This window comes from Phoenix dactylifera, chromosome 15 (genome assembly GCF_051530095.1).
Source record: "Phoenix dactylifera cultivar Ajwa chromosome 15, Ajwa_hap1_PhDact_Kaust_v1.1, whole genome shotgun sequence".
In the NCBI taxonomy this organism is placed as follows: Eukaryota; Viridiplantae; Streptophyta; class Magnoliopsida; order Arecales; family Arecaceae; genus Phoenix; species Phoenix dactylifera.
Window position 1 is genome coordinate 19,663,186 of NC_143204.1, and position 21,027 is coordinate 19,684,212.

The window sequence follows — 21,027 nt, forward strand, 5'->3', positions numbered from 1 at the left end:
TTTATGTGCTTACTTTTTTCTTTTCTTTTTTTTTTGATATTTTTGGTGTCTGCCATCCTATTGTTTGACTGCTTGTCTGCTTAGACTTTAAAGTTTGCTTCCCTTATGATATAGAAGGAGTGCTCCTAGTCAGTAGAAATCTTGGGAAGACAACATATAGAACCCTTGAGGGGGAGAGAATCTCCATGTTTATAAGGTGGGTGGGGGGATCTTCTCCTTGGAAGTTTCAGTCTCCAATTTAAGTTTCAGCTAGTGTTTAAAAAAGGAAGCGAAGAATTATTCCTTACTGGATTGGTTTTCTTTGGGCTTCCATTTGTTTAGCATTGTTTGTCATATCTAAGCAGCAATATTAAGTATATCCCAAGATCTAATCAATTGCAGGCAATGCCAAATTGTATATATAATATTCTGGGTCGGTTGGGGAGTTTGTAGTGTTTGTACATGTGTATTCTTTATTAATTCAAGCCAAGCTTGTTCTAAACAATAGCAAGAAAAAGTACCCACTGAGATCAGCTTCACATAAAAGGTTACACATATGTGCACATACATGCAACTTATGGGGGCACTATGACACCTTTTTGTTATCTCTTCAGTCAATTGTGCCTTGCACATTACTTTTGTCACATCTTGGTTGAATAGATAATGATGGCATGCAAAGGATGGGCAACTAAAAGAAATGTGCCTCTCCTGTTAAAAGAAAAATATTGAGCCTCATCCTTTTGACAAAGGCTTCATTTAATAAATACAGACTGGTCTATTGTCACAGTCCCTTATTATGTTTCTCCTTTTAAGGAGGGGAGCAGTGTTTGTATAGCATGTCCCAAAGAGGATTTTATTAGGACTGAGCCAAAAGGGAAATGACTTGAATGATCTTTTGAATGTTATGATTATTAATGCCCTTATTTGTCATGGTCCAGACATCTTGTGCCCATTGTTTTTAGATCTATTCCCCAATGATGCCAACAGTGAACCTGCACTTAAGAAGATAGAAAGTGATTTTGTTTAAGGCACATTAATCCTCTGTGGTAAATTGTTCTATGGGGTTTGGTTACCATGGGATTTACTATGTGTAAACTGGGATGCAGTGGGAAGAACTTTGAGATCATCGTGATACGAGATTGCTGTGCGCTTGGACTTTGCACTTCATCATCCAACTTTATTCAAAGTTGAGGAAAAAATGAAACAAAATGCAGCTCTATGAAGGATAAGAGAGACTAAGCTCGAAGTTGTATTGAGGCCTTGAGCCAGTTTAATAGAATGATCCCCTCAACTTTGCCCATGTTGATATACACTCCATGCTCTTTAAAATCTTTCAATTAGATCCATCAACTTAACTTTCATTGCATTTTGACTTTCTATCCATATCTTTAGCTTTAGTAAAAGATTCACGCAACCAGCACAAGACTTTTACATGAGTTTTAAAATATGGACAAATTTCTTAAATACCCAAGTGAAGAGGGAGAATGGGAATTGAGAAGCTCCTATCTGACTCGCCCGTCATTGAAATTATTGGTTAGATCAGGTCATCAGTTCAGCGGTGGATCAATTCACCTAGAAAGCAATACACACATACACGGATGAAGAAGGATGAGGGAAACATATTGGTTTCTTGTTAGATTAGTTCAACAATTCAGCGGTAGATCTAATCCAATCCATTTTCCACCCTTCTCGACCTTCACCTCCTTGGGACCCATATTGTTATCCACCTTGCTGCTTTTGCTTCGTAGGCTGCCTCGTCAACTATCACATCACCCTCCTTCTCCACCACCACCACCTCTGCCCCATCATCTCATTCAAAAGCGACGTCCTAAACCCATTTCTGGTATCAAAATGTTCGTTTTTATGTTTTCGTTCTCTTTACTCCAACTATCATTTTGTTTCTTTTCACCTCTTTTCCCTAATTATTAGTTAGGGTTTAGACTCTACATCACCGTTAGATCGGCTCACGGTCGTCTTCTACTTTTCTTGAGATTTTCTTTTTTTTTAATTTTTTTATTTTTTTCCTCTGGCTTTTTTTTTATTTTATTTTTCATCTTCATGCCACAAGGGATGACAAAAAGGGATCAATTATTTATTTCCTGTTTTTCTCTATATTTTTGTTGGTGCCTACCTTTTTTAGGTTATTCTCTTTATTTTCCCTCTCCCAAATCCTATTACAAATACAAAGAAGCATCTACAAATAAAAAAAAAAAAACCTGATACATAGGTAAAAAGGCTGAAGAAAAACTAAAGACGGAGGAAGGGCAAAAGGATTTTTTCTCCCTCCTCCTCCCAAACTTTGTTTTAGTTTTTTTTTTGTGAATAAATTTTGTTCTAATTCGGATGTCTTTTCCCTGCATCCCTGCTCTTTTCTCCCATTCCCTCCCTCTCCGTATCATTCTTTCAGGAGTTTTTATTAGACTTCATCATGCAGGCGTATTCAACTTCCTCAATTGGAAATGAGGTTGACGAATTTAAACTAGATTCCGAAGATACTAATGGTCGGCATGGAGACATATTGCTTTCCTTGGATGCAATTCTGCCTGATGAGCTCCGGGAAAAAGCTCTCTCCTTCTTGTCCATCGCGAGCATAATTTGGTGATCGTTTGTGTGCAAAGATGGTATGATACCGTGCACTCGGGAAAGCTTTCATGGACCATCATGGTGCTCGATAACAATGAATCGGGAGCCTACGAGATGGAGAGAGAAAGAGAGAGAACGCCATCGGCCTCCGCGCCCTCGTCGCTGCGAGCATGGCCCATCCTAAGATGAAGCAGATGGAGCTCGCCGGGCATGCCATGGAGATGTGGGGGATGGAGGTGAGGGAGAGATCATGGAGGAAGGTGGTGGTGGCATTTTTGTCATTCGAAAATTAGCCGGGAAGATGGATGGAAGCCACCAAGGTGGTAGCACAGATGAAACGGGACGTTGGCTTCCACCGAGGTGGCCCAGTTCGAAACGTGCAGACATCGATTAAATTCGGAGACCAAATGCCCCACGCCTGGATGCTGCCAGTAGGAGCGCTACTGGTTCGCTGGTACCGAGATGGTGCTAGAGTGACGTACTCACACACGGATGATGAGCCCAGTGGAGCTCACTAATTGCATGCTGAGATTTCACAATAATTATTAAATCTTAAAGTGAACTGCAAGATTCAAAAGTCTGCACTGGAAGTGGTGCTTCCTATGTCCTTGAAAGGAATTAGCGAGATACGACTTGATTGGAATGTTCATTTTGACAAAAACAAGAACCTTAGAAAGATAGTAATGTAGAGAGGCACCAAAGTCTATTTGCCAACCTACAGATGTAATTAATGCTCTCTAAATCCTAGTGCTAGGGGTTCATTACTAAGATTGAAATAATTAATTTAGCAGTTTAAATGTAGCTACTTGTATGATGGTTTTCATAATGTCTAGAAGAATAGGCAGAATCATCTTACCGCGTTACTATGATAAGATTATTGAGCAAAGGAAGGAAGTCATGGGACCCCATTGAAGTGGACAAGATGAGAGCCATGTATACACACCCATGTAGCCGTACGTGCAAATCAAGTTCTACAATTGCTATCATGATTTATGGATCAAGCCACATTGAGTGTGAAAGAATTAGAAAGAAGTTTACCTTCTTTTTTATTCTAATAATAGTAAAAAGAAAAATTACATAGATATGAAATCTTTTCAAGGGTGAAATTTTCATATTCCCCGTCAGAAACCTTCTCATCGTTCATCTCCCAGATCTGTGCAAGCCTGCAACTCATCCTCCATATCCGAAGGTCACCAAAGATCTATACGAGTCATCACTAATTATCCGACTTTAATTCAAGATTATATCATAACCTATCTTAACCAATATGTTCAAGTGAAATCCGATTCAGATTCCACAAATCAATATAAGAAGACCTTGTACATACCATTGTTATCATGCTAGGAATAGATCTTCTAACTGATTGAATATGTTAGTAGTCCACCAGCTGCACTGTTAAGTATCAAGTATAAATCTTTTAAGAATGCATTAACTAAGAATCGAATCCAGAATCTTTGATGATTAAGCAAAAGGTGTGACTACTAGGACAAGCCCCAGTCCATAATGTACTTTTAACTCCTCGTGAACAAACTCACGTTCCTTTTTGCCACAAAACTACAACCTACCTTGCTTTGTCCAATGTCTCCCACCAGAAGTTTGGACATTATAAATCTACCACTCGTCTTTAAGAATCAGGTACAAATTCTTACTGTCTCTAATTGCTTCAGCACATATTCTGGCAGTAAACTTGGTATGGAAGGCTGCATGAGTGGAGAGAGAGAGAGGTTGCATGCCTACTAAATGGTCCATCAGATCTCATCTCATTTCAATGGAACAGTACTGCTCTTTAACCTCGGTCATCACCTTTTGAGCCACACCTGTACGACCACCTTATGGTCCTCATCTAGCTGCACTTGTGAAGAGATGTTTGCTCCATAGAAAACTACGACACCCTCATCTTAGGACCACTCGATCAGAAATTATGGGCATCACCACGCCAAGGACCACCTCCCGAAGACAATGCTAGTTGGTGTTCTGAGCATCACGTACAATTTTGGCGGTCTGATATCGTCTCGTTGCATCGAAGAGACACCAAGAAGGTAGCTGTTAAAGAACTGGTTCCCGTGAAACCTGGCACTAAGAACAAGAGACGAGCGAGGGGAGGCTAACCCAGCATCAATTCGCTGTGGTAAGAAAGACAAATCCAGTTATTTTTGTCCAAAGTTTCTGATGCGCAGGGACCAGTCTTTAACTAAGAACCAGGTATGTAATAAGGAGCATGTACACATCAAACTGTGGCTAGAAACGTATGCATTAACTTAACTTGCTGCGAAGCTAACTGATCACTGAAGCCAAGAAACAATTAATTGAAAACATTAATATCTGATGCAGAGATCTAACATCTGTAGTCTGGGCTGAGGATCATCCAGAAGCTGGTCAGAAGCAGCATCTAAATCGCAGCCTTGTGATCATGTCAACGATTGCCTGGCTCGAGTGGACCAGCTTAAATTCCCGTGACAAGATAGGGAGACCAATATGTTTGAATCGCAGGGACCACAAACAGTCAAGTGATAATACCCATCAAAAAGAATCAGGGACAAAGTGGTGGGAGAAGTGCAATATTGACTGCGGAGGCATGTGATATTTACATTAGGTTCCTTATTGAACAAAAGAAGTATACTGTATTTAATTTATATGCATTAGAAATATGTATACGATTATTAGCTATATATTAGGTTATAATATGATATCCTTTGTTGTGTTAGTATAAAAAGGTAACTCAACTGGACACTCCGTTGGCCTCATGGCGAAGCAACTGTCGTGGATAAGCATCCATATCTTTATACTGATCCACAAACTGAAACTTTTCATACTGCAAGTTCACAAATCACAACTCTCCTCCATAATGCCACCTGCACTATGATGGCGATCAGGAGCACCCGGCCAGTTCACTTGAATCAGACAACATGACTCTTCTTTGAGAGCAGGTGCAAAATCAACTTAATTACCTAAGAATGGTTGGTTATTAGTTAACTACATACATACATACATACATATATGTGTGTGTATATATATATATATATATATATATATATATGATTAGTTACATACAGTGCATATTGCTACTTTTTTAATGGTAACCTTAATTTTAAATCACCAAGCTTGTATTAGTGTTGAGATATGCATGCATGCATGCATTCAATGATAGGAACTTGGGATCAGTTGAGTTACTCAACTCTAAGTCAAAAAGGTTGGAATGAAAAGGTTAATGATGAAAGTTCCTCTCTCTCTCTCTCTCTATATATATATATATATATATATGCGTGTCTAGCTCTGGGACACACGCACGCGCCATGTACGTGCACACACGCATGGGAGGCCCAGCCAATATTGGGGCGAGGGACGAACATGTATATGTCATCCAACACTACACAAGAATTCACTGAACAAAGAAATAACATTACCGTTTCATCGAGCCTTAGAAAATCAACAATTCATTTAAATAGGATCTCTGGTACGTACTGCTTTAAATATTGCTGGATGTGGTGTCTTTACGTATTAACAAAAATGAGACCTTCAATTTATCTTTCTAAGCATACATTAGGAAAAAAAGATTTCAGATCTTATAGAATTTCCAGTTCCTTTCAGATCATATAGACTTTTCAGTTTTATCTTCTTCCTCCTCATGCATTACTTGTAATTAGATTGCCAGGTCTATACTTTCTTTATCCCATCCAGAAAAGATGAATAATGTACCAACATATGCTACATCAACTAGGATTTCACGGCCAACTAGGTTTCCCAAAGACCAAGGTGAAGAGATTAAAGGATGTTAACTGCATAGTTTTTCTTCGGCTTAAGCAGTCTGCAACGCCATAGGAGGAAACGGAATTGCATTACAAGGTTGGGCCAAGAGCCCAAAAAACCATCCTTTTTTTTTTAACGGGGTTCTTCAGACAACACGTATCCGAATACACCCAAGAAAATCAAAATACACAATCTCACGTAGTGCCAATGGCAGCTCTCTCTCTCTCTCTCCTGCCCATAGGGCATATTCTGAGTGGTGGGCCGCGTATGCAACCACCCAGTCAGCCGCCCCGTTGGCCTCTCTGAATATATGCTTGGCCTCAAAGGCCATGCCATCTTTCACCATCATCCTGATGTCCCGGAAAAAAACAAAAAAAAAAAAAAAACATCCCTTCGCCAGGGCTCCAACCACCACTGTATAACCCTATTGCAGAACCTCCAAAAGCACCAAGATTTCATTTTTGTTATTATTATTTTTCCATTAAGATTTCAACTTCAGCAGCTATAAAATTGCCGGCAAAGAATATTTCACAAATGACTTGCATCTGGAGCAGTTGTTTTTGCATGCTTGACAAGTAGGGTGGCAATTGGCCGATTATAATGGGAAAGAATTTTTTTTATTCTTCTTCTTCTTCTTTTTTTTCTTTTTTTTTTTGAGATGAAAGCAAAACATTCAAATAAACACATGTACAACAAAGTAATGATAGGTTGCCAAGAGTTTTGACACATCCATTAGAGTAATGTCTAACTGGCTTTAACAATTCTATGATCAGGCTTCCAGATGACGTCCATGACCACCAGTCGGGTTGGTGCGTCATTGGTTGAAGCCCAAAACAGCTCAGGCTGGGCTTTAGCTAGGGAACTAGACAAGTTGAGGTTGGGCTCATGTGGGTTCCCTCAAATTCAATGAGCCCTAGATGGGCTTAGTTAGGTGTCTACCCAGTATGGGCTTACCCTATGGGTCCCCAGTGGGTTGGCCTACGTGGTAGTCCTGGTGGAGGCGGTGTGGTGGGATCTCTTAATGTACCAGGCCCTTTTTGGGCATGGTACATTATTGCTTTATTGGATCAATTTGCAACTCCATGATACTTGATCAATATGTGATTTCTCTCAGTTTTTCTTCAGAACCGAAAGAACTAATAAATGCAGGGAGACACATTCAACATTCTTGCACTACGGAGAAGAAGAGAGAGAGAGAGAGAGAGTAGCAGCTAAGAAGAAGAAAAACCAAGCAATCAACAACGCATGCAATGATACATCAACCAAACTCAAATGGCAAGCTTTATTGACAGGCCTACTTCTTAAAGTGCAGCTATTTCTTCTTACAAGCACCTTATCGCTCTTCCAGCACAAATAAAGAACGGAGGGAAGAAAAAGGATACTCTAATCTGTTCTCTTTCATCGCTACGTTTCTTCAAGAGATTGAATTCCTCCACCTCCTCGGGCCCTTCCTTGTCGTCTCTGCCACCCCCGTTTCTGGAATCTGAGCTCCTTTGTCATGAGCTACAGCGCTTGTGATCTTGGTTAGCTTGCTTAGCTTCTTCCACCCAGCGCTCCAAGCTGATAACGACTGCTTGCTGGACTTGGTTGATGCCATCTTCTCAAACTGCCTCTGCAAGTTATCCATATCACTTTGGAGCTCGAGGTACTTAGCCTTCATGCTCTCCATCTCAAACTTCAGTGTGTTGATGTCCTTCTTTGCTGTTGCCCATCCTTCTTGGAAGGATTGAGGGGTCCCCTCGAGGAGCTGCCTTCTGGTGCACATCATGGGCTGGAGGTGGGACTCCCCTGCTTCCTTCAGTGATGCGTTTGCGATTGCATTGCTTATTTTCAGTTGCTCAGAGAACAGGACTTGGACTACAACCCGAAGTGGAAGGCGTTCGTTCTGTGCAGCATGCGTACAGGCATCAATTGAAAGCTTCTGGCAATCCATCACTCGGCAGAGCCGCTTCCGTTCATGCTCGGTGAGCGTTGGATGTGCCTGATAGAATGTTTTTCAGGCATGCAAAAGATTAATTGGCTTATGTTTGCATTATGTCTAAGAACAAGCCTCAAGTGTAAGGCCAAATGGATTGAGTTCATGTTCACGTCTTGAGCATATAAAACATTGGAATCTTTTGAGGCATGTGTTTACCTTGAGATAAGAATCCACCGCTCTGTACAATCCATCGTCACAAGTCCTTGCTGAGTCCGGCAAGGCCTCTGCCAAGACTTGAAATTTGGTGAGTGACAGATTCCGGTCCCTCGAAACCTCAGTAAGATAACTATCCAATAGCTTTGCAACTCTTAGCTTTGCAATGGGGACACTCGGCCTCGAGTTCGCATCATATCCACATTTCTCAGGATATGGCTCCCTTCCGGGGCTCGAAGCCTCTGTTTGCTCTTGGACCAAGAAATGCTCGAGGAGCCTATGAACCAGATCAACATCATACGATGTCTCACCCCTGTTGTAGGAAGGTATCAAAAGGTCTTGCAGAGTGGCCTGCTCGAGCTGCATTCCAACTCTTTTCTCTAATTCTGTGCCCAGCGCCGGTGCCACCTTCAGGATGTTCGCCAACCTCAGCATTCGAAGGAGAAAACAGCATGAAACAGAGTCCTTTTGAGGTGGAATTATGCTTATGAGGCTCTCGATAACCATTCGTTGCTCTCGAATCTGCGAGCTCGATAAGTCCTCCTTGTTAGCCGACCCTGCGACGGTCAAGTGCAGTCCTCCCTGGTTCCATGCGTCGTCGCTCCCTCGAGCCCCTTCTTTTGCTAGTCCTGGGAGCCATTTAGAAGCATAGTGCATGATTGCAGCGCCGATCAAATCGAACCTCATACCCTTCACCTTGATGGCAGTAACAACTCGCACGAAGTGATCGATTCTGAGTATCGACACATCTTCGAACCACCAGTCCGGCGGGACTGGCTGGTTCTTGCCGGGGCTTGAGTCTTTGGAGTCACCACTGTTCCATTTGGGACTGCAAGTCCTGGTTGGCCTCCCGGTATACGCCCACCGAATGCCCCTCGGGTTTGCGCAGGCCTTCCAAGCGATGGACTCGCTGCACCGACGCACAATCTGGATGTTCTCTGCCCATGGAGAGAGGCTCTCGCAGCTCTTCAGCACGACGATTGAGTCCCGCCATGAGGACAGGACTACATAGCTGAGGAAGGCTTCTGTTTTGAAAATCAAGTTTCCCTCTTCCAAATCCTCTGTCATCTCCAAATACTCCGCAGCACTTCGCAGGCCGGAGATGTTGGAGGCAGTCAGGTCGACTGCAAAGCCATAGCAGAACTTCGCCGCTAGTTCAAATGACTCCGGGCCACCAGGGATATCATTCAATTCTACCTCAATCAGTTCCGAGTCCCGCGATGATTCGCATATAATTCGGTTCATCCTTCCACTCCTTGAGAGTAGAGGATACTTGAAATTGGAAATCCATCAATAAAGACATACTTAAGGGAACAGAAACTGCAAGGACTATTAAATACTAATAGTACCAACCTTGTGCAGATGGAAGCTGGCACCTCTCACTTTAACTAGCAAATCACTAGGAATATCGCTGGAAGCATACCTACTAATTAACATTCAAAATGGAAACTTTGTGATTAATCTTGCAGTAATTAAGCGGTATAAGATCCCGAATTAAAGAAATTCAGATGATCTATCATTTATAATTCGGAGTAAAAAAGAGAGGTACCGAGACTCATTCCTGCACTCGAAGCCATCGGACTCGACTCCATCATGCCTGTCAGGATCAAGGCAGCCGATGCCATGCTCTCTTCCACCACCTCGGGCCTCGCCTTCAGATTCCCACATGCTGGGAATGATGAAAGGGTCGAAGCTTATAGCAAGATTATGTGTTTGCAATGCCTCGAAGAACTTCAGAAGGCGCAGGAGAAGATTGCAGAGATGACGCAGCTAAACTGAGTTAGCAAACTAGTAAGTCATACTCGAAGATCAAAGATGAAACTTGTGGAAATCTAGTTGTCCCCAGTGTCTGAACAAGAAGAGGCAGACAAAGGAGAAGAGAAAGAAAGAAAGAAAGAAAGGAGATCCAATTCTGTGAGGACAAAACCTGGGGAAGAAGTGATTCACCAAGTGCTAGAATTGTGGGTGGATGGGCTCGGTACATACATGAGTAGAAGAAAATAGAAGAAAGGAAACATATATCTGGATGTTGGTGAAGGAGTAGTATGTGATCAAGAAAAATTCACATGGGGTGTTTGGAGTTTCTGGACTTGTCCAGTTTCCCATGTATCTCCCATTATCCTACAGGCTGTTGGGTTATGGGCTCTTAACCATTTTTCTTTCTACTTAAGTGGTGTCGATGTCCTCAGCTTCCTTATCTCTTCTTTTCTGCATGTGTGGAAAGCAATAGTTTTCTGTAGCCAATACTGTTTGTTTCTTCCAGCATAGTTTATTTTCTATATGATGGAACTGTCCCACCAATAACACTCAATGGCTTTTTTATAATTTTCAGATAACAAGGATATCCTTGTGGAAATTATTAGAGCAACCTTATCCTCTTTCTTTATCTCAAGTATTTCAATTACTTGGCAACTCAGTCATCACCAATTAAGTTTTCTTAATCATAAGTCACCTGTTAAGAGGTTCATAAGAGAGAATCTTCCTTGCCATTCTGAGCAATTAGGAAGCAAAGTATAATGTAGGCTAGGCAACATGCTTGAACAAGATTCTATGTAATGACTCAAAGATCAATGAACCTCTTAACGGGCGACTTATGATTAAGAAAAAAAAGGAAGAAAAAATAGTGAATTGTAATTATGCTTAAAATGAAGGCGTATATGCGACTTTTGTACACATAAATGTTTGGTATGTGAGTTTTGGCACCTTGATGTTTCTGTGAGATGATCATTCTTTAGCCCACCTCAGCAGATATCAAAATCAAATGAAATCGTTCTTTCTCACCATCCAATCAATTATATCTTGGAAGGTCGCAAAGTTACCGGTTACCCATAGCCAACATAAAACAACCTTTCAAGTTCAAGATCATTTTATTGCATGTTTGTTGAGCTGTGGGCACTCCCATGTTGTGGTCCTATAAAAATGACTGGTTGCCATGATTCACAGATTGCTGGTCATAGGGAATGGAACTGTGCTACTAGTTTCCATATTCACTAAAAAAAATACCATGTCATGTGGTTCCAGGAAAGCAAGTTGTGTTGTCTAGTGTTTTTTAGAGAAGAAGAGCAAAAGCCCTGTCATTTTCCATGTGTTTATTTTGATATATGAGTTTGAGCATTCATGCTTTACTCAAAAGAAAAAAGAGAAAAGAATTTGATCAAGTATTTGACCTAAAAACTCGATAGATAGAAGTTGTGGTGTTGGCACATAAAGGAGAAAAAAATTCATGATCTGATCTTTGATCAGCCCAAGATGAAGGAATTAAGACTTCAAATAAAACTGAATAAGAAAACATGATGTCTATTATGGTATATAAGCTTATCATTCACACCTAGAGCATGCTTCAATGTTCTAATTTGTCATGCAGCGATGGTGAGTTGATCCCCATTGACAAGTGGTTGGTTCCAAACTTTGAGGTGAAATATAGAAGAAAAGGAGACTAAATCTTGGTCCCGAACTTCTTAAAGTTTTTTAAAAGATATGTCTTGTTTCAAAATGTTCTCAAGTAACCAAACAGAGTATTAGTGGAAATTACAAAGTTATGAATACCGACCTTTTTAACAGGCATTAAAACATCAAAAGTTTAGAAGAGAAACTTGGAACCTTCTCCCACCGGTACCTCCTAACATCTCTAATGACTGATCCCACCGAACCAAAAGTTTTAATTTTCTTTCCAAATCAAACACCAAATCGCCGGCAATGTCAAATGCCATCATTGCTTGAACGATTTTTGATTGAGTTGTTAGGGCTACATATATTTGATTTTTACTCATAATTATAATGTCCATGAAATTGACCTCCATCGCCTAAGAGTTTTGCCCGTGCACAAGCAGTAAAAAAGCTACTTAATTAGAAGAATTCAGCTTCCATATGACGAAACAAAGAGGTAGGCGACAAAGATAACAAACTATTTATTATATATTGAATACTAACAACTTGAACTGACAGGTGAACAACCGCATCACAACGAGACACCCGAATCACAACCATCTCGAAATCACTCTACTACTTCAAAACGTTCAAAAACTGCTCCTAATTACAACTAAATCATGACTGATTCCATCTAACAATCAGAACTCAACTCCCAAATACCCCAATGTCGAGTGCCGCGCTGCACACAGCCTCTCCACCGTTGCCGAGTTGGTCGATCCTACTCGCCACCTTCGCCTTCATCTTCTCCAAGAATTCCACTGGCCTCTTTAGCTGTCTCAGCTCCTTTTCTTCCGCCGTCTCCCTCCTCTCCTCCTCCTGCAGCTCGTCCGCTACGGGCTTCCACTAAGCAGCCGGCGAGCGAGAACTGGCACAAGTGAAGATTTCATGTTCGAGGTAGAGGTCGGTGACTGAGGCTCCATTTGAGAGAGTTGTTAGTAGTAGAGTTTTTGAAAGTAGGGTTTTCTGGAGTAAAGTTTTTATAAAAAGATGTTTGTTGTTTGGTAACTTCATTTCTAAAGTGATGTGCCACTTTAACATGTATTTGGTAAATAAATTAACAAAATATTTTTTGGTATGACAAAATGACTGTAAAGGACATTGCATAGTATTTTATAACAGAGCATAATAAAATATAATATGTATTAATACTTAAATATATAATATAGTAAAATATTATTATAATATAATAATATAATATTGTATATTATAATATAATAATTTAATATAATATTAAATTATTTAACATAACATATTAATATATTATGATATAATATAATATAGTATTATATTTATAGTATAATACAGTAATAAAGATATAAAATATTATAATTATTAACACAAATTAATTTTTCATAATATAAAAAATTTTCTAGTTCTATGATAAAATTGGTTAAACAATTATTAAAAGAATATTTTGTGTAATTATTATATTTTATTATGGATATTTTGGTGAAAAAACAGCTTTTCGATTTGGCCTAAAATTGTTTTTCTGAAAAGCTCCAAAATAAAGTTTTTCCCAAAAAGCTATTTTTAGCTTTCTGAAAAAATTAAAATAATTTTTTAAAATTTTTACTAAATATTTTTATTTCATCTAAAAATATTTTTGGAGTGTCGGATCCGAGTTAGCTGGGGTTACCTAACGGCGACTTGGGCACCAGCGATGGTGGCAACTTGTTAGTGCGAAACTAAGTACATACTGATGAAGTAATTAACCAGAAAGCAAGGACGTGAATGGCTATCATGCTTGGGTAGACCTGACCACGGTTCCGGAACCGCCGATTCCGGTTCCACAAAAACCTAAAACCTTAACCGGAACCGAAAATAGTCGATTCGGTTCCGGTTCTAGAACCGCCGGTTCCGATTCTAGAACCTCCGGTTTCGGTTCTAGATGGTTTCGGTTCCGGTTCCGATTCTAGATGGTTCCGGTTCCGGTTCTAGACGGCTCCGGTTCCGAATATAAAATTTTGAAAAAAAATAGATTGTGTAATTAATTTGGAAAAAAATTTTAAATACAAATAGATTGCGTAATTAATACAAAATGATAATTTGTACCTTATTTTATTATTTACTCATCAATAGAGGGGGGCGGTAATTTGGATCCCAAGAATTTGGGTTTGGAACATATATTTTCTTGCCTTTATTTGAGTGGGAGGAAGACATTTTTGATAATTGGATTGGAAAAAATGAAAATATAGGAATATTATGGAATATGTAGAGAATTTGAATAGATTGAATAATTGAGAGAGTGAAAAATTGAAAGAGAGAGATTGGAAGATTGAGTAGTGTGGTGAAAAAATTGATTTGGAAAGGTATATATAGTATTGGGAATAATTTTCGTTTCCCAAAATGCCCTTCAAACTAACTGTTTTTTAGTTGCTAGGAGGGGTAAAATAGTCGTTTTGGTTTGGTTCCGGTTCCGTCAAACTTGTAATCTTAACCGAACCGTATTTCTTAAGGTTCCGGTTCAGTTAAGAATCGTGAGATATGGTTCCGATTTCGGTCCGATTCTTTTCGGTTCGGTTTCGGTCTGCTTGGGCTCGGAATAGCGGAGAAGCGATGATCCCGGAGAGTGGCGCTGAATGCGAGGCCACGTTGCCCCTCGCCTCCCCGTGAAAGCTTCGATTCGGGTTGAGGGGACGCTTCCCGAGACAACTCTTACCCAACGGGAGCTTTTTTTTTCCTTTTTCTATTAGATCTTTTTGTTTATTTTTGAACGGTAATTATGTGAACCCGTCACGCTAATGGGTGAAAAATTGCACCCAGCTTTCTCTTAAATTTTATTTTAGCGAAGCAAGGCTTTAATTGAATCGAGATGCTCTTGAACGCCTCAACTAGGAAATGAGTAGGGCTTGGGACTTGCAGACATATTTTTAGCTCCATATCTAAAAAGTATAGCAAAAAAATCTTGGATGGTTGAGTGAGACCAAATTTTTTTGGTTAATAATTTCTGTTTAGACCTTAGATCATGGATCATTACAAATGTTACTAAAGTTAATCTAACTCATGATCTATATGTGGCTAGAAAATATTGTAGCACAAATTTTTGAGATATGTCTAAATAGATTTTTTTTTTGGACGATAAGTTTTGAATATCGCCGTACAATTATTGTTTAGAGATCGGATCACATACACCTAAATTTTAAACATTTTAAGCTCACAAAAATAACTCTTTTTTCTACTCCTTTCATTTGCAGATAAAATTTATAAAATTATGATTTATTTTTCCGAAAAAAATACTCTCATAAACTCTATATGGAGCTTGGCTTAGGCTCTAATATCATTTTATGCATTGAACAGAAGCTAAACAGCCTACTAATTAGTTCGGCTTGGCTCATTTGCGCCTGTACAAGGGAAGAAGAAACACCTGAGCCCCCATGAGCATGGCATTGGAACATGTTACGGGGGAACTTAGCCACCATGCCCCACGTGACCGGCACGCGCGCCCAGGAAGACTACGGCAGCCCCTTGATCCAGCAATCCGACCCCGAGTCGGACATCTTCGGCTCCGCAGTCCGACCCCGAGTCGGCTGCCCCTTGATCCAGCAATCCGACCCCGAGTCGGACATCTTCGGCTCCGCAGCCCGACCCCGAGTCGGCAGCCCCTTGATCCAGCAATCCGACCCCGAGTCGGACATCTTCGGCTCCGCAGCCCGACCCCGTGTCGGCTGCCCCTTGATCCAGCAATCCGACCCCGAGTCGGACATCTTCGTCTCCGCAGCCCGACCCCGAGTCGGACATCTCTCGACAACGACAGGCTATTCCCCAGAGGCACGCCGCAGCCTCCTGCTCCACTACTCCCTGCAACGGTTGTATCTGGCGCTGCTCCACGATCCCCTGTAACAGCCGTACAAGGCGGAGCTCCACTACGCCCTGTCATGGCCGTACCCAGCGCTGCCCCACGACGCCCTATAACGGCCGTGTCAGTGGCAGCTCCATCGTGCCCCACGATGACGAACCCCCCTGAAAGACCCCCCAGCCTGATATATATGCGGCTGGGAGGAAGAGGGGGGGTGAGCAAGAACTTCCAGAGCATTCTCTTACTTGCTACTATTATCTCTCCTTCTCCTCCAATCTCCTCTGACTTGATCGTCGGAGGGCCCCCACTACCCCAGTGGTGGTGCGAGGCTTGCTTGCAGGTATCCCGGTGGAAGGTGGAGCGCAATCAACACCAACCAAGGCAACTCAAACGGAATCCCGTTCACACCGCTGTGCCAATCGTTCTCGGTTTGGACCACCAGCAATAGTTGGCGCTAGAAGGAGGGCCCGAATCTCAGAGCGATCGTAATGGCACGGCGAGGTGGTCGTGGAGCTTCCAATGCCTCCGGTCGCGGGGCCTCTCGCGCCTCCGGCCGGGAGGCCGCTGCATCTCCAACACATTCTCAGCAACACTCCACCGTTCCACCCCCCATTCAGATGGTCGAAGCCGCTCAGTTCGACCAGTTAGCCCAGCAGGTTCGCACCCTCGCGGAGGCAGTGCAGAACCTGCAGGGTGTGATGTCTCGGGTGCCGCAGCGGGCTCAGGAGCCGCTGCTCCCTGAGCGCTCACCTGTCCTCCTCAACCCGCGCTCCTTCCTCTCCCATGGAGAGGAGCGCCGGCGCGAGGAAGATTCTCGAGCACGGTCCATTCTGCCGGGACCTTCCCATCGGAGCTGCGCGGGGTACGAGAGGCGGGCCCGGGCGCGTTCCCAGACCCCCCAGTCCTCAAGGAACCCGCGCTCCAGTCGGTCTCCCTCTCGGTGCACCTTGTCTCCCACCCATCGGTCGCGCTCCCTGGACCGGCGGGTGGACGATCTCCACCGACAACTCCAGGTCCTGAAGGGCCACTCCAAAGATCCCTTCGCCGAGTTGGAGATCTCCTCCCAGCCGGCGCTTGCCTCGAGGATCCTGCGGACCCCGAATCCGCCGGGGTTTAAAATGCCGGCGATCGAGCCCTATGACGGGGCGGCGGACCCGCGGGATCACGTCGAGAGTTTCAGGACCCTTATGCTCCTCCACGGAGCATCAGATCCTCTCCTCTGCAAGGCCTTCCCGGCGACCCTCCGTGGCCCGGCAAGGGCGTGGTTCGCCGGCTTGGAGGCTAACTCAATCCAGTCCTTCGACCAGTTTACTCGCCTCTTCATCACCCATTTCGCCGTCAGTAGCCGGCGGCGACTGGTCTCCGACTCCCTCTTTGATGTCCGGCAAAACGAGGGAGAAAGCTTGCGGGATTATCTTACCCGCTTCAACAAGGCTACGCTGGAAGTCCGGAACCTGAGCCAGGAGGTGGCTCTTTCAGCCCTGAAGCGTGGCTTCCGAAAGGGCAGACTCACCTTCTCGCTGGACAAACGCCTGCCGCGGAGCTTCCCGGAGCTGTTGTCCCGGGCGAACCAGTATGCGGACGCCGAGAAGGCGGACGCCGAGGAGGCGGCCGCCCACCGGAGCAAGGATGCCGCCGAGATCCCTCCAAAGCTCGGGAAGAAAAGGCGAAAAGAGGCACGCCAGAGGAGGAGCCCGACGCCTCAACGTCGGCGCAGAAGCCTGTCGCCGGCGAGGAACCACGGCGCCCTACGCCCTCGTTCTCCGCCCCGACGTTTCAACCGGTACACTCCTCTCCTGACTCTCCGGGCCCAGATCCTCATGGAAATCAAGGGGCGGGAGGACCTCCCGGTCCCGAGACAGATGAAGAAGATTCCTGGGAGGAGGCCCTCTCGGGCGTACTGTGAGTACCACCGGGACCACGGCCACGACACCGAAGACTGCTTCCAGCTTCGGGACGAGATCGAGGCTCTCATCCGCCGAGGGCGTCTCGGTCGATATGTGAACGACCGACGTCCCCCCGCAGACCCGCGTCCGGCCGACCCGGCCCCTCAGGAGCCTCGGGAGCAGAATCGACCCGTCGCGGGCGTGATCCACACTATCACTGGGGGCTGCCCCCGGCCCGAGAGGAACGCAGGGGGCTCGACTGAAGCGTCAGGGGCAGCCGTCGCAAAGAGGCAGAGGGTCGGTAATGTAATCACTTTTTGTGATGAAGATGTAAAGGGGGTTCAGACCCCCCACGATGACGCCATGGTGATCTCCCTCACTATGGCAAACTATGATGTAAGGCGTGTTCTTGTGGATAGTAGAAGCTCAGCTGATATTTTGTTTTACGAGGCCTTCCAAAAGATGAGCTTGTCCAGACAATTGTTGCACAAAACATCCACCCCTCTCATAGGATTCACTGGTGACGCTATCTCGGCCGAAGGTGTCGTTGAGCTGCCTGTGATTGCGGGCGTTGCACCCGCAGAAGCCACGGTACGGCTCGGGTTCTTGGTCGTCCGTGTTCCCTCGGCCTACAACGCTATCCTCGGACGACCCGGACTGAACGCCCTTCGCGCGGTGGTCTCTACGTACCACTTGCTCATGCGGTTCCCCACGGCGGCCGGGATTGGAGAGGTCCGAGGTGACCAACCGACCGCAAGGCAATGTTTCCTAGCAACTCTCAAAGGGAAGAAGCCCGTAGAAGCCTTAAGCGTCGAGTCCCTCGACGCCAGAGACGAGGTGGCCTTGCGGCACGGAGAGCCGGCCGAGGGTGTGATCGAAGTTCCCCTCGAGGAAGGTCGCCCGGACAGGACGATCCGGGTCGGCGCCAATCTCGACCTGGGAGCTCGGGCCCGGTTGGTGGAATTCCTCCGAGCCAATGTCGATGTGTTTGCCTGGTCGGCGGCCGATGTACCTGGGATCGACCCGGAGGTCATTTCTCACGCCCTCAACGTCGACCCGACCCACCGACCGGTAAAACAGAAGAAGAGACACTGTGCCCCGGATCGGATCCGAGTGGTCGACCAGGAGGTAGACAAGCTCTTGGAGGCAGGATTCATAAGGGAGGTCAGCTACCCCGAATGGCTGGCAAATGTCGTACTTGTCCGGAAGGCGAGCGGAAAGTGGAGGATGTGCGTCGACTACACCGACCTGAACAAGGCATGCCCCAAGGATAGCTTTCCGCTTCCGCGGATAGACCAACTGGTCGACGCGACTTCCGGATATCAGCTGCTGTCTTTCATGGACGCCTTCTCCGGCTACAACCAGATAATGATGGCTCCACAGGACGAGGAGAAAACTGCCTTTATAACAGACCGGGGGCTGTACTGTTACAAGGTAATGCCCTTCGGTCTGAAGAATGCTGGCGCCACTTACCAGCGCCTCGTCAACAAAATCTTCAAAGAGCAAATCGGCCGGAACATGGAGGTGTACGTGGACGATATGCTGGTGAAGAGCCGCCATGCAGACCAGCACATCGCGGATCTGGAGGAGACTTTCGCCACCTTGCGGAAGTTTCGCATGAAGCTGAACCCAGCGAAGTGCGCCTTTGGCGCTTCGGCCGGGAGGTTCCTCGGTTTCATTGTCAACCAGCGGGGGATCGAAGCCAACCCGGACAAAATCAAGGCCATCCAAGATATGTCCCCTCCGACCAAAGTGAAGGAGGTTCAGGAGCTCGCTGGGAGGGTCGCCGCGCTCGGACGATTTGTGGCAAAATCGGCCGAACGCTGCCAACCTTTCTTCAAGGTGTTGAAACGCCCGAAAGACTTCCTCTGGACGGCCGAATGTCAAGCAGCATTCGACCAGCTCAAGGAATACTTGGCGTCTCCTCCCCTGCTGTCCAAGCCGCAAGAAGGGGAGATGCTCTACCTCTATCTGGCGGTCTCCCCAACCGCAGTCAGTGCGGTACTGGTTCGGGAAGAGGCAAAGCTCCAGAAGCCTGTGTACTACATCAGCCGGGTCCTACGGGATGCCGAGACGCGGTATACGAAGGCTGAAAAGATCGCCTTCGCGCTGCTGACCGCGACCAGGAGGCTTCGCCCCTATTTCCAGGCCCATTCTGTCACCCTCTTGACCGATCAACCGCTGCGGCAGATCCTCAGCAATCCTGAGAATGCGGGACGGCTGGTGAAGTGGGCAGTAGAACTTGGTGAGTTCGACATCCGCTACCAGCCCCGACCCGCCATCAAGGCCCAGGCGCTCGCGGATTTCCTCGCTGAGTGCACGGTGCAGGAGGCGGAACCTAGGTCGCCGGAAACACCCAGCCTCGACCTCCCGATTTGGACGCTTCACATCGATGGGTCGTCGAACCCCGAAGGTGGAGGGGCCGGGCTGGTCCTTACCAGTTCAGATGGAGTGATAGCCGAGTATGCCTTGAGGCTCGGATTTCCAGTGACCAACAACGAGGCGGAGTACGAGGCCCTAGTCACGGGACTCAAACTCACCAAGGAGCTCGGCATCCGGCACCTGAAGGTCTTCACCGACTCCCAGCTGGTGGTCGGGCAGGTCCGTGGGGAGTTCGAGGCCCGGAACCCGATCATGCAGAATTACGTCCGGAAGGTGCAAGCACTCATTCTCGACCTTGGCAGTGTCAACATCCAGCAGGTCCCAAGAAGTGAAAATGCCAGGGCCGACAGGTTGTCCCGCTTAGTGGGCGCAGACGCGCACAACTTGTCGAGGGCGATCTACCTGGAGACCCTGGATGCCCCGAGCATCGGCGAGGCTGGAGCGGTGATGGCGATTGATCCGGAGCCGTCTTGGATGGACCCGCTTGTCGCCTACCTCGCCGAAGGGATCCTCCCTGAAGACGAAGATCAAGCTCGGCGACTTGTTATGAAGTCCGCCCACTACGTACTCTATGAAGGGAGGCTGTATCGGACCTCGTTCACCGCCCCCCTCTTAAAGTGCCTCCGCCCCTCGGAAGCGGCCTACGTCCTCGGCGAAGTCCACGAAGGCGTTTGCGGATCACACTTGGGGGCTAGGTCCTTGGCGCACAAGATCATGAGGCAAGGCTATTATTGGCCTACCTTATTGGAGGACTCAAAGGATCATGTACGGAAATGCGACGCCTGCCAGCGCCACGCCAACGTCCAGAGAGTCCCTTCTGTCCCCTTGGCACCAATCACTGCATCCTGGCCCTTCGCCCAGTGGGGAATGGATATCCTCGGACCATTCTCCGTCGCTTCAGCTCAGCGGAAATTTTTGATTGTTGCAATCGACTACTTCACCAAGTGGGTGGAGGCAGAGCCGCTGGCCACTATCACGGAGGCGCAAGTCCGGAAGTTCGTGAAGAAGAACATCATTGTCCGATTTGGGGTACCTCGGGTCCTCATCTCGGATAATGGTCGACAGTTCGACAACAAGCATTTCCGTGACTTCTG

General features: G+C 45.6%; 1 protein-coding gene across 6 annotated transcripts; it reads right to left on the reverse strand.

The window, feature by feature from the left end:
* Positions 1-7,560: 7,560 nt before the first annotated feature.
* On the reverse strand, positions 7,561-10,636 carry NPH3 (Phototropic-responsive NPH3 family protein). 6 transcript variants are annotated; one of them, XM_039134206.3, is made up of 5 exons: positions 10,368-10,636; positions 9,990-10,171; positions 9,794-9,863; positions 8,444-9,712; positions 7,561-8,290 (listed from the first exon to the last, which is right to left on the reverse strand). In XM_039134206.3, the coding sequence occupies exons 1-5, from the start codon at positions 10,422-10,424 to the stop codon at positions 7,724-7,726; spliced, it is 2,145 nt and encodes a 714-aa protein (XP_038990134.3). In that variant the 5' UTR covers positions 10,425-10,636; the 3' UTR covers positions 7,561-7,723. The 6 variants fall into 6 exon arrangements, with proteins under 6 accessions (XP_038990134.3, XP_026666267.4, XP_008811012.4 ...); XM_026810466.4 differs by having other exon boundaries at positions 9,794-9,866; XM_008812790.6 differs by having other exon boundaries at positions 9,990-10,215; positions 10,368-10,580.
* Between the last annotated feature and the right edge of the window lie 10,391 nt (positions 10,637-21,027).

Coding starts and splice junctions, on each gene's coding strand:
- NPH3 (XM_026810466.4), bottom strand. CDS start 10,424: ATGTACCGAGCCCATCCACCCACAATTCTAGCACTTGGTGAATCACTT. Junction 9,713..9,793: donor CCAGCTTCCATCTGCACAAG/GTTGGTACTATT, acceptor TCCAATTTCAAG/TATCCTCTACTCTCAAGGAG. Junction 8,291..8,443: donor CGGTGGATTCTTATCTCAAG/GTAAACACATGC, acceptor ACATTCTATCAG/GCACATCCAACGCTCACCGA.